This window comes from Mastigoproctus giganteus, chromosome 1 (assembly GCF_048544385.1).
Source record: "Mastigoproctus giganteus isolate SK-2022 chromosome 1, ASM4854438v1, whole genome shotgun sequence".
Lineage (NCBI taxonomy): Eukaryota > Metazoa > Arthropoda > Arachnida > Uropygi > Thelyphonidae > Mastigoproctus > Mastigoproctus giganteus.
This window is the reverse complement of record NC_143575.1, coordinates 158,126,382-158,139,166: the sequence shown is the minus strand read 5'-3', so window position 1 is coordinate 158,139,166 and position 12,785 is coordinate 158,126,382. Positions and strand designations below refer to the sequence as shown.

Below are 12,785 nucleotides of genomic sequence, written 5' to 3'. Positions count from 1 at the left end.
TTTGCCTGAACAATTACCCCAGGTCCTTTTCACTCTCTACCTCTGTCAGTATAGTACCACACAGGTGATATGTTACTCTGGGGTTATTGCTTCCCGTATGCAGTACTTTAAATTTGCCACCTCAGCCAATCTGCTTAACTTTTCTAAATCCTGTTGCAGCAGCATACTGTCATTAGTGTCATTAACAACCCTGCCGACCTTTGTATCGTCTGCAAACTTGGACATTAAGGACATCATCAATATCATTAATGAATACAGAAAACAACAATGGACCCAACAGTGAATCCTGTAGGAATCCACTAATAACATTAGTCCATGAAGTGAAGAGCAGTGTTAATTACCATTAATTACCATTCTCTGTCTTTGCCCACTCAATCATCCCTTTTTCCATAGTGTTCCTAGGTCTATCTAAAAAAAAAACATTCAAACACCTGGTCACTGGCCTAAATGGATGTCAGATGACAGAGACTAGTGGCACAGAAGAGCATACATGGGATGCATATAAATTATGAGGAGATACAGAAACCTACAGTAGGTATAAACTAGTCTGCAATCAACACACAAAGGGGATTAGGTATCTAAAGTAGATTACAAGAAGACTCTGGCAAAGAATGTAAAGAAAAGTAGCAAAGACTTCTTTACTCAATGTGATGAATCAGATTGTTCCACATAGTTATGAATGGTATAAGTAATTCTGTGTTGTAGACAGTCTGCATCTACATTCAGACATGAGGAAATTTTTAGGGATGGTAATGCCAGAAATGTATCAAATTACCGGAATTAAATGAGAACTGAGAGAGAGAGAGAGAGAGAGAGAGAGAGAGAGAGAGAGAGAGAGAGAGAGAGAGATTGTTTTAGCTAAACATAAATAAGGCACCTGGGGTGGATGGGATCTGTCTTGTTATATTGAGAGAGGAAGCAAAAGAGATCAATGACCCTCTAAGTACAATTATCATAGAGTCCTTTAATTCAAGGGTGAGCCTGTGAACCATTAATTTGTGAATGTATCACCAATTCACAAAAATGGATCAAAGAGTGATATCAGGAATTACATCCCTACACTACAAGCTTGGCTTCTGCTACAGGAAAAATATTGGAGTTACTGGTTAAAAAAGCAATGCAGGATCATATATACACAAATGCAGTTATATAGCAGCCACAGCATGGATCTGTTAAGGGGTGAACTTGTCTGACCAATTAGATTATATATTATGATGCAGTAACAAAAAGACTGGATGCAAAAAGTAATTTTGATATCATATAATTAGATTTCAGTAAAACTTTTGATATTACACAAATTGGAGCAATGAGCAGTGTGGCATTAGAGGTAAATTACTGCAATGAATATAGAGATGGTTGAGCAGGAAAAGACAGAGAATGGTTATCAATGGACTCTGCTTTTTGTGGACTAATGTTATTAATGGAGTTTTCCAGGGTTCATTGCTGACCTGATTGTTGTTTTCAATTATTATTAATGATATTAATGAAGGAATATCATGCTTAATGTTTAAGTCTGCAGATAATACAAAGGTTGGCAGGATGGTTAATACAGTAATCAGGATATGTCACTGCAGCAAGATCTAGAAAATTTTGGCAAGATGTCAATTAACATTGATAAATGCAAGGTACTGCATATGAGTAGCAATAATGTTAGAATAATGTACCAACTGTGTGTGGCACAACACTGAGTGTAGTGGAGAATGAAAAAGACCTGGGAGGGATATTTGTGCAGTCAGACATTTAGTTCTCTGAGTAGTGCACAAGGGCTGCTAGGAATCTCACAGGGTTTTGTCAATGTATACAGGAATTTTTTCAGCAGCAATAAGGAAGTGATTATCTTATTTATAAAGCAATGGTAAGGCCGATCGTGAGTATAGCACATAGGTATGGAACTTTCATTTTAGAAAGGTTTTTGACCTGTTGGAATGGGTGCAGAGAAGGGCAACATGATTAATGAAGGGAAGAAAAGGGTATTCTTACCAAGAAAGGCTTTAGTTCTGCAAATTGCAGCATCTGCAACTTAAGCACATGTGAGGAGATCTGATTGAGGTGTTTAAGACTTTAAATGGAATGAGTAAACTAAATGCTGATGTAATCCTTCCTGTTTGTTCAGAAACACATATATGAGCAGTCATAAATTTAAATTGAAGAAGGATAGTTGCAGGATAGATGTGTAGAAATTTGCTTTCAGCCAGATCAGTTGTGTTGACTTCTGCCAGTGTTGATTTTTGGAACAAACCTACATCTGGTGTTGTGAATAAATTTAAGATTGAACTAGATAAATTATTAGATGGTTCAGACAGGTAATATCAGATTTTTTTTTTGAAACAAATGCATCCAACAATGGACATGTGGGCATTTATTTATTTTCGTTAAATCTCACCTATTATGATTATTTCTCGCCGTACGGTGCAAGGGAGCCTGAGGCTTATGCTGCACCAGCCAAAACAAAAAAAATTCCCAAGTTACCCCGAGAGAGAGAGAGAGAGAGAGAGAGAGAGAGAGAGAGAGAGTCAGGGCGCCTCCGTAGCCAGGTGGGCAGGAGCAGCAGTGCATAGCACACGCTTCTTGATTATACCGGGGTTCAAACCCGCGACCACCAAATATGGGAATTGCAGAAAGGTCAGGAAATGACCACCGCATATCCCAGGAACAATATGGCCTTAGTTGCTAATGCTCCTAAAAACCAAATAACAACAACAACAAAAACAACAGAGAGAGCCAGAAGTAGAAAGGAATCACCAAGAAAGAGAAGAATGATGATATCCAGCTCAGGACCCTGGGTGTGCCAAGCCCATACTCACCAGGTGTGAGCCCCTGGGGTGTGGCAATATGAAACACTACATAGGTAACAAATCTTGATAGTGATCAAGGATACTATTACCAAGGGCACTCTTCTCTTGTTAAGATTTCTCTATATTATGTTTTGTTCCACGCAGAGAATAACCCCTTTTGGAATTGCTCAAAAGTTACAAACATGATATTTTTATTACACCATAGCTGCATTTTGTTAAACATATCAAAACAAAGTTGTCACTCATGGAGTGCACTTTTTTCCCAACTATGCATTTTATGAGTTTATAGCTGGAAAAGAAGTAAGTTTATAGTTTTATTTTTGTTTGTCAATTAATGAACATCTGTACTTCTTTTACATGAGTTCTTTAAAATAATTGTAAGCTTTTTGTTCTTTATTCCAGAAGAGTCTACCTTTCCACCACCACTTTACATTACAACCCCAGGTAAGTAACTTTGAAACATATATGTAATTTAAAAAATTTTACCACTAACGTGAGTTTATTATGTAGTTATTTCCATTAAAAAAAAAAAAAAAAAAAAGATTAATTAGATCCTTTTCTCATTCTTTTGTGGATTTTTGTAATACGGTCAATTCCAGTTATTTGGCACACATTGGGACTAGTGTATTTTGGCCAGATTATGCGAAGTTTCATGTAAATAGTTAAAAATACAGCTTTACGATTGATTTTCTGTATGATCAAATCACGTTATGATGGACTCACCATAGTAAAGCACCATTCACTATACGATATGTAGTAAGCTCCAGTCATTGTGATCACGTTTGTGAATTGAATTTTAATTCTATCAAACAGCGATTGTAATTAGCAAAAATAGGAGGAATATTATCCACAGGCTATAAAATTAAAGATATATTAAGTACAAATTTACACTTTGTTACCTTACCGATTAAAAAATTAAATAATAAGTGAAAATCAGAAGAATATTTTCCACAGGTTACCAAAATTAATTTATGCTTACGTGCATAGCTTAATTAATACATAGTGTAATATATACATTCTAACTAGTTGACATTTCTGTTCACTGACATTTGTAGGTGGGGGTTAAAATTTAAAACAGTAAAAAAGATAAGCAATCAGTAACAAAGAACATGGCACACACAACTTTCAAGTAACATGATATGCGCAAGTGAGGATGGAGTAACAAGTTACGAAGCTTAAGAAATAGGAATGAAGAGAAGATTCTGAAAATTAATTTTTTTATATGATTGAAGATTTCATGGAAGTGTAAACACATTTCACCATAATAACTCACAGAATTCCAGCTGTCGGTATTATCGCAAATTCAATAAGATTAGCATTAGCATTAGTAGAGGCATTTGATGCAAGAAAGCAAGCTTATGCAGCATCAGCCAAAAAAAAAAAAAAAAAACCACTTCCACTTCACCCCTCTTGTTCGTTCAAAATACCTGTCCAGCTGAGCCTTAAACTTATTTAGGCTATCAACCTCTACCACAAGGGATGGGAGTCTGTTCCACCAACCAACCACCCGCTGGCTAAAGGCAAATTTCCGCACGTCTATCCTAAATCTGTCTTTCCTCAATTTGAATTTATGCCCTCTCAGGTGATTTTTCTGAGCTAGAGGAAGAATCCCATCAGCATTGAGCATGCTTAAACCATTCAAGGCTTTATACACCTCTATCAGATCACCTCGCTGGTGCCTAGTCTCCAGACACTGTAATTTGCAAAACTTAAGCCTTTCTTCGTAAGAGCACCCCTTTGTTCCATTCACTAATCTTGTTGCCCTTCTCTGTACTCGTTCCAGCAGCTCTACATCCTTCTTGAAATGAGGCCTCCAGACCTCTATACAGTACTCTAGGTGTGGCCTGACCATTGCCTTATACAAGGGAATAATCACCTCCTTATCCCTGCTGGAAAAATTCCTGTATATCATTGACAATACTCCATGAGCTACTCTTGCAGCCCGTCTGCACTGCTCAGAGAACTTCATATCTGCCTGCACAACCACCCCCAAGTCCCTTTCATTCTCTACAACTGTCAGTGTAGTACCAGAGAGTTGATACGTTGCTTTGGGGTTGCTGTTTCCCATGTGTAGTACTTTACATTTGACAATGTTAAACTTCATTTGCCACCTCTCAGCCCATCTGCTCAACCTTTCCAGATCCTGTTGCAGCAGCATAGTGTCAGTAGTGTCCTTGACACCCCTGCCAACCTTTGTATCATCTGCAAACTTGGACATTAAGCTTGATATACCATCATCAATATCATTTATAAATACAGAAAACAATAATGGACCCAACACTGAGCCCTGAGGGACTCCACTGATAACATTAGTCCACGATGAGCAGTGTCCATTGATTACCACTCTCTGTCTTCTCCCCCTCAACCACCCCTTTATCCATAGCAGCAATTTGCCTCCAATGTCACACTGCTCCAATTTGTGCAGCAGTCTTCCATGTGCAACAGTATCAAAAGCCTTTCTAAGATCCAAGTATATAATATCAAAGTTATTCCCTGCATCCAGTTCTTTTGTGACTGCATCATAGTATCCAATCAAGTTGGTCAGGCAAGACTTTCCCTTAACAAAACCATGCTGTGTCTGAGCTATAACTGAAGTCTTGTCTAAATGATCCTGCAGTGCTTCTTTAACCAGTGCCTCCATTAATTTTCCTGGAACAGAAGTTAAGCTCACAGGTCTATAATTACTTGTAGTAGTAGTAGTAGTAGTAGTAGTAGTGGCACATGATGCAAGAAAGCAAGTGTAGGAGCTTATGCAGCATCAGCCAAAAAAAAAAAAAAAAAAAAATCACACCATTCCCTCCAAATGCCTGTCCAGTTCCTACTTAAATTTATTTAACCTATTAATTTCCACAACGACAGATGGAAGTTTGTTCCAGCAATTAACCACCCGCTGGCTAAAGGCAAATTTCCGCACATCGATTCTACATCTGCCCTTTCTTAATTTGAACTTATGTCCCCGTAGGTTGGTAATCTGAACAAGTGGAAGGATCCCATCAGAATTCAGCGTGCTCAACCCATTCAAGGCCTTATAGACCTCAATCAGATCACCATGCAGGTGCCTAGTCTCCAGCCACTGCAATTTGCAGAACTTAAGCCTCTCTTGGTAAGAGAATCCCTTCATTCCCCTCACCAATCGTGTTGCTCTTCTCTGTACACGCTCAAGCAAATCTACATCCTTCCTAAAATGAGGCCTCCAGACCTGTACGCAGTACTCAAGGCGTGGCCTGACCATTGCCTTATACAGAGGGACAATCACCTCCTTTTCCCTGCTAGCAAAATTCCTATATATCATTGACAAAACCCCATGACCCGCCCTAGCAGCCTGTCTGCACTGCTCAGAAAACTTCATATCTGACTGCACAATTACTCCCAGGTCTTTTTCATTTTCTACCACCTTAAGTGTAGTACCACACAGTTAGTACATTTCTCTGGGGTTACTTCTACCCCTATGCAGTACTTTGCATTTGTCAAGGTTGAACTTCAGTTGCCACTTCTTAGCCCATCTGCCCAAATTATCTAGATCCTGTTGCAGTAGCACAATGCCATTACTGTCATTAACAACCCTGCCAACCTTTGTGTCATCTGCAAACTTCGACATTAAGCCTGATATACCTTCATCAATATCATTGATAAATACACAAAACAACAGTGGACCCAACACCGAACCCTGTGGGACTCCACTAATAACATTAGTCCACGAAGAGCAGCACCCATTGATTACCACCCTCTGTCTTCTCCCACTTAACCATGCTTTTATCCATTGTAGCAACTTACCCTTAATACCATTCTGCTCCAATTTGTACAGTAGTCTTTCATGCGCAACAGTGTCAAAAGCTTTCCTGAAATCCAAGTATATGATATCAAAATTATTTTTTGCATCCAGTTCCTTTGTGACCACATCATAATAACCAATCAAATTTGTCAGACAAGACTTTCCCTTAACAAACCCATGCTGTGTTTGAATTATTGCTGCAGTCTTGTCTAGATGATCCTGCAATGCATCTTTAACCAGCGACTCCATTATTTTACCCGGAACAGAAGTTAAACTAACTGGTCTGTAATTACTCGTGTCACCCTTCGATCCACCTTTGTGAATTGGGGACACATTTGCACATCTCCAGTCCGTGGGAACGTCCCCTGAGTCCAAGGATGCTCTCATAATTATGGCTAAGGGTTTGCTTAGTTGCTTTGCCGCCTCCTTTAAAATAACTGGATAGATCCCATCCACCCCAGGTGCCTTTCTTGTGTTTAACTTCAACAATTTCTCCTCCACTTTGCTCTCAGTTATTACAAAATCATTAAGCACACTGCTACAATTTGATAACCTTCTTCCATTTTCAAATTGTAATAATTCCTCACGTGTGAATGTAGATGCAAAATACTCATTCAGTTTGTTTGCTATCTGAGCAGGATCATCAACAGTCGAACCATCGATGTCAAGTGGACCAATCATATTCAACCCCTTCCTTTTAGAGTTTATATAAGTAAAGAAATCCTTGCTGTTTTTCTTAGCATCTTTTGCCAAAGATTTCTCGTAATCCGCCCTCGCCTGCCGAACCTCCTTTGTGACCTGATTACAGACTAGCTTATATCTGCCACAGGCTTCTGCGTCACCTGATAATTTATATGCATCCCATGCATTTTTCTTCTCTGTCACGAGTCTCATTAGTTCATTTGATAACCATTTAGGCCTAAACCTTGAACGATATTTCTTAATCGGTATATAAAGTCTAGTAGCTTCCACGATTAATTCTTTGAATGCTTCCCACTTAGAATTTACTGTTCGTAACATCGTCAGTTGATCCCACTTTACAGAACTTAAAAACTGTCTGAGACCACTGCACTCCCCTTTACGGAAGCAAAAACCCTTTCCTTTACCCCTGACGGTAGTTACCTCTTTGAGTAAATCCCACTTCAGCACATTGTGATCACTGCCACCTAGTGGTTCCTTTATCTGCAAATTCTTAATACACGAATGATCACTGCTGATAACCAGATCAAGAGTGTTACTTTCTCTGGTTGCCTCTCGAACATGCTGCTGCAGAAAACAATCATCCAATAAATCCACAAAAGTCTGACTAGTGTGTGACTGACCAACCCACAAGTTCCAGTCAATAGCTGGGAAGTTAAAATCCCCCATTATAAGACATTCTGATTTACTGGCCCACTCTATTTCTCTGTACAATTGTTCATTGTACTCATTCAAGTCATTAGGCCTATAACACACTCCTACTCTTATTTTTCCTTTCGCAGTGCTTATCTCACACCAAACTGACTCAACAGAGCACTGTTCATCTATATTAACTGGGTGCACTTCCTTTCATTTTATGTTTTTCTTAATTAACAGCATGACACCCCCTCCCTTTCTGTCCTGTCTATCCTTTCTGTACACATGGTACTCCCCAAATTCCAGTTCTGCATTCCTTATATCTTTGTGACACCACGTCTCTGCTATCCCAACAATATCCGCCTTTGATGTCTTGACCAACACTTCAAATTCATCAAATTTATTTACTATACTTCTAGCATTGGTATACATGCAAGCATACATGCTCCTATGCCTATTCCTTGTTACCCTAACACATCCCATATACCCAACTATTCCATGATGACTGCCATCCATCCCTGAACCCCCCAACACCCCTCGCTCCAGGTCGCTTCTTATTCTAATAGAAGTTGTGCAAGAATCACCTTCACCTCTGCCTGCAGTTACTGTTAAACTATTAGTCTTTGTATCCCCCCAAACTAGCAGTTTTCCGACCCACCTAACACTGCCTCGATAGCATCAGCAAATATTCTTGCACCCTTTCTATTTAAGTGTATCCCATCCCTGTTAGAAGCAATCTCTCCTGTTAACAAGTACAGTCCAGGCTGAAAAAAATTCTACCCCTTGAGCCTTGCATAATCTTTCCAGGGCCGAATTGATCGACAAGGCTCTCATCATGTACTCCCTCCTATCGTGTCTGGGCAGAATTGCAGACACTTTCAAATTCAACCCTATTTCACGGCTTTTTTTCAACAGTGACCTGTACTTGTTGAGTAATTCCGCCGGTCTCCTACTCTTAATATCATTAGTGCCAACGTGTACAACTATATCACCTTTTGTGCCCTTAAAAGATGATATCCGCTCTACAACATCATCAACCTTTGCCCCTGGCAGACATACCCTGGTCCTGTTCCACCTATCTTTTTTACAAAGCATGTTCCCTGTTTCCCTGACAATAGAGTCACCTATAACAACTAGTTCCTTTGGGACCAGCGCATTCTGCCTTAGGGGTTGCCGCTGTGTTGCGTGATGACCAAGTGCAAGCTCTGGCGTTGATGTGGGCAGCTGAGAGCCTGATGGGCCCCTCAATTTAGATCTTTCGAGAGCATCCACCCTGTCCTTCAAACTCTCATATAGGCCCATAACAACGCTGAGTTGTCGCCTGATTTCCTTACACTCCTTACATAGCGCACACACAAAGACATCCCCCATGGCAATATCATGTTCCGTTCCAGAGAGTTCGGCAAACATTTCACAAGCTGCACATTTTTTTAGGCTGTGATGCGTTGGAGAATTGCCCCCCTGAGTTCGCCCCCGAGTCACAGCACTCCTGCCACTTTGTGCCCATTGCTTTGCTGCTCTAGTCTGGGGCATGGTAGTTTAAATTAATAAAATCAATAGTATTTGAATAGAAACTATTAAATAGAAACAGTGTAGCGTATTACTATATAATTATGCGTTAGAGCTACCTATCTACCTCAATTAATAAATTTGAATTCCCTACCACTATATCCAAAAACAATGGCTACAAAAATGGGACGAAATAACGGTTTTACCTATCGTAAGTAAAATCCACAAAAACTCTTTATCTAAATTAAAAATAAAAAATAACCAGCGTAACTATAACTATATGACTACGTATTAAGTACAATATAAAATAACAATCATGTAAATAAAAGGCAAACACTTATCGTTTTTGCGGAGCCTGTAACTGACAGCTGTAACTTTTTCAGCTTGTGTCAGCCTTTGATCCTCCTTTGTGAATTGGGGCCACATTTGCACATTTCCAGTCTATGGGTACCTCCCCTGAGTCCAAGGAAGCTCTCATAATTATCGCTAAGGGTTTGCTTACTTCCTTTGCTGCTTCCTTTAATATAACTGGATAGATCCCATCCACCCCGGGTGCCTTTCTTGTGTTTATCTTCAACAGTTTCTCCTCCACTTTACTCCCAGTTATTTCAAGATTCTGTAGCTTACTGCTAGAGTTGAATACACCTCTGGCATTCCCCTTGCTGAATAACTCCTCATGTGTGAATGTCGATGCAAAATATTCATTTAGTTTGTTAGCTACCTGAGCAGGATCATCAACAGTTGACCCATCAATGTCAAGTGGACCAATCTGATTCATCCCCTTCCTTCTAGAGTTTACATAAGTAAAGAATTCTTTGCTGTTTTTCTTTGCATCCCTTGCCAAGGATTTCTCGTAATCTGCCTTCGCCTGCCTAACCTCCTTTGTAACTTGGTTGCATATCAACTTGTATCTATCATAGGCTTCTGTGTCATGTGTTAATTTGTAAGTATCCCATGCATATTTCTTCTCTGCCATATGCCTCATTAGTTCATCTGACATCCATTTTGGCCTAAACCTTGAACAATATTTCTTAGTTGGTATGTAAAGCCTAGTAGCTTCCAAGATAAGTTCTTTGAATGCTTCCCATTTTGAATTTGCTGTTGGTAACGTCATCAGTTGGTTCCACTGTATAGAATTTAAATACTGTCTCAGTCCATCATAGTCGCCTTTACGGAAGCAATAACCCTTCCCTTTACCCCTAATGGTAGTTACCTCTTTGAGTAAATCCCACTTCAGCACACTGTGGTCACTGCCACCTAGTGGTTCATTTATCTGCAGATTCCTAATGCATGAAGAATCACTGCTGATAATCAAATCAAGAGTATTCCTCCCTCTAGTTGCCTCCCGAACATGCTGATGTAGAAAACAATCATCCAACAAATCCACAAAAGCCCTGCTAGTGTGTGAGTAACCAGCCCCCAAATTCCAGTCAATATCTGGGAAATTAAAATCCCCCATTATAAGACTCTCTGATTTACTGGCCCACTCTATTTCCCTGTACAGTTCCTTATTATACTCATCAGAGTCATTAGGCCTATAGCACACTCCTACTCTCAATTTTGATCTCCCAATGCTTATGTCACACCAAACTGACTCAACACTGCACTGTCCAGCGATGTCGACTGGCTTCACTTCCTTGGTTTTTATGTGTTTCTTAACTAATAGCATAATCCCTCCCCCCTTCCTATCCTGTCTATCCTTTCTGTAGACGTTGTACTCCCCAAATTGCAGTTCTGCATCCCTTATATCTGTGTGACACCACGTCTCTGATATCCCAACAATATCTGCCTTTGATGTTTTGAGCAATACCTCAAATTCATCAAATTTATTTACTAAACTCCTAGCATTGGTGTACACGCAAGTATACCTGCACCTGTTTCTATTCTTAGCTACCCTAACACAACCCATGTGTTTACTTGTACCGCAATGGCTCCCAGCAGTCTCTGAAATACCATGCATCTTGTTTTTCAGGCTTCTGCTCATTCTAATAGAAAAGCAGTGCAAGAATCTCTTTCACCTCTGCCAGTGGCTACTGTCAATCTATTGGTCTTTGTCTCCCCCCAAGCTAGCAGTTTTCCGACCCACCTAACACTGCCTCGATAGCATCAGCAAATATTCTTGCACCCTTTCTATTTAAGTGTATCCCATCCCTGTAGAAGCAATCTCTCCTGTTAACAAGTACAGTCCAGGCTGAAAAAAATTCTACCCCTTGAGCCTTGCACAATCTTTCCAGGGCCGAATTGATCGACAAGGCTCTCATCATATACTCCCTCCTATCGTGTCTGGGCAGAATTGCAGACACTTTCAAATTCAACCCTAATTCTCGGCTTTTGTTCAACAGTGACCTGTACTTGTTAAGTAATTCTGCCGGTCTCCTACTCTTAATATTAGTGCCAACATGTACAACTATATCACCTTTTGTGCCCTTAAAAGATGATATTCGCTCTACAACGTCATCAACCTTTGCCCCTGGCAGACATACCCTGGTCCTGTTCCACCTATCTTTTTTACAAAGCATGTTCCCCGTTTCCCTGACAATAGAGTCATCAACAACTACTAGTTCCTTCGGGACCAGCGTATTCTGCCTTGAGGGTTGTTTCTGTGTCACGCGATGCCCAAGTGCAAGCTCTGGCGTTGATGTGGGCAGCTGAGAGCTTGATGGGCCCCTCAATTTAGTTACTTCGAGGGCATCCACCCTGTCCTTCAAGCTCTCATATAGGCCCACAAGAACGCCGAGTTGTTGCTGATATCGATACACTCCTTGCATCGCGCACACACAAAAACATCCCCCTTGGCAGTATCATGTCCCGTACCCGATTGCTCTGCAAACATCAAGCAAACAGTGCATTTTATAAGGCTGTGAGTCAGAGGACAACTGCCCCCCTCAGTTCTGCTCTGAGCCACAGCACTTCCGTTAGCTTGAGCCTTTTGCTTTGCTGCTCTCAAGTTTACTCAAGTGCTCTCAAGTTAAAAGATCAAGTTTACTATCCGTTTATAATAGATTGCACTAACAGAAAAGCCCAATAAACAGGGAACTGCTAATGGTTTTTACTGTTTTATGACTGTGACCTCCAGAAATCCGATCGAACCACGTGGTATGGTCGGAGACAATCTTAGGGTAATCTCCTGTGCTGCGGTCTCATGCCCCGATTAAATGGTATGTTGTCCAAATTAAGCAAAGTAAACCCTGGCTATTTTCTCGATTGGGTTCTGTTCTTTAAGATTTTTCCCAAATAAATGGCTGTCCCGATTAACCAGTGGCCCAAATTATGTGTAAATTTATTTATATGCTATCTTTTGTGAAAAATAAATTTTAAATTACACACACAACATTATGGGATTGTGGGTTTATATTTCAATGCAGTAGCTGATA

At 40.1% G+C, this 12,785-nt stretch overlaps 1 protein-coding gene across 2 annotated transcripts in view; it reads left to right on the top strand.

Annotated features, from left to right (window-relative positions):
* Window positions 1–12,785, top strand: part of LOC150091211 (hemocytin-like) — a 1,750,539-nt gene that overhangs the window by 1,189,330 nt on the left and 548,424 nt on the right. For both annotated transcript variants that reach the window (XM_090374755.1, XM_090374750.1), the window contains one exon: window positions 3,198–3,239. In XM_090374755.1, the coding sequence (XP_090230881.1) occupies window positions 3,198–3,239 (42 nt within the window). The remainder of the gene's footprint in view (window positions 1–3,197; window positions 3,240–12,785) is intronic.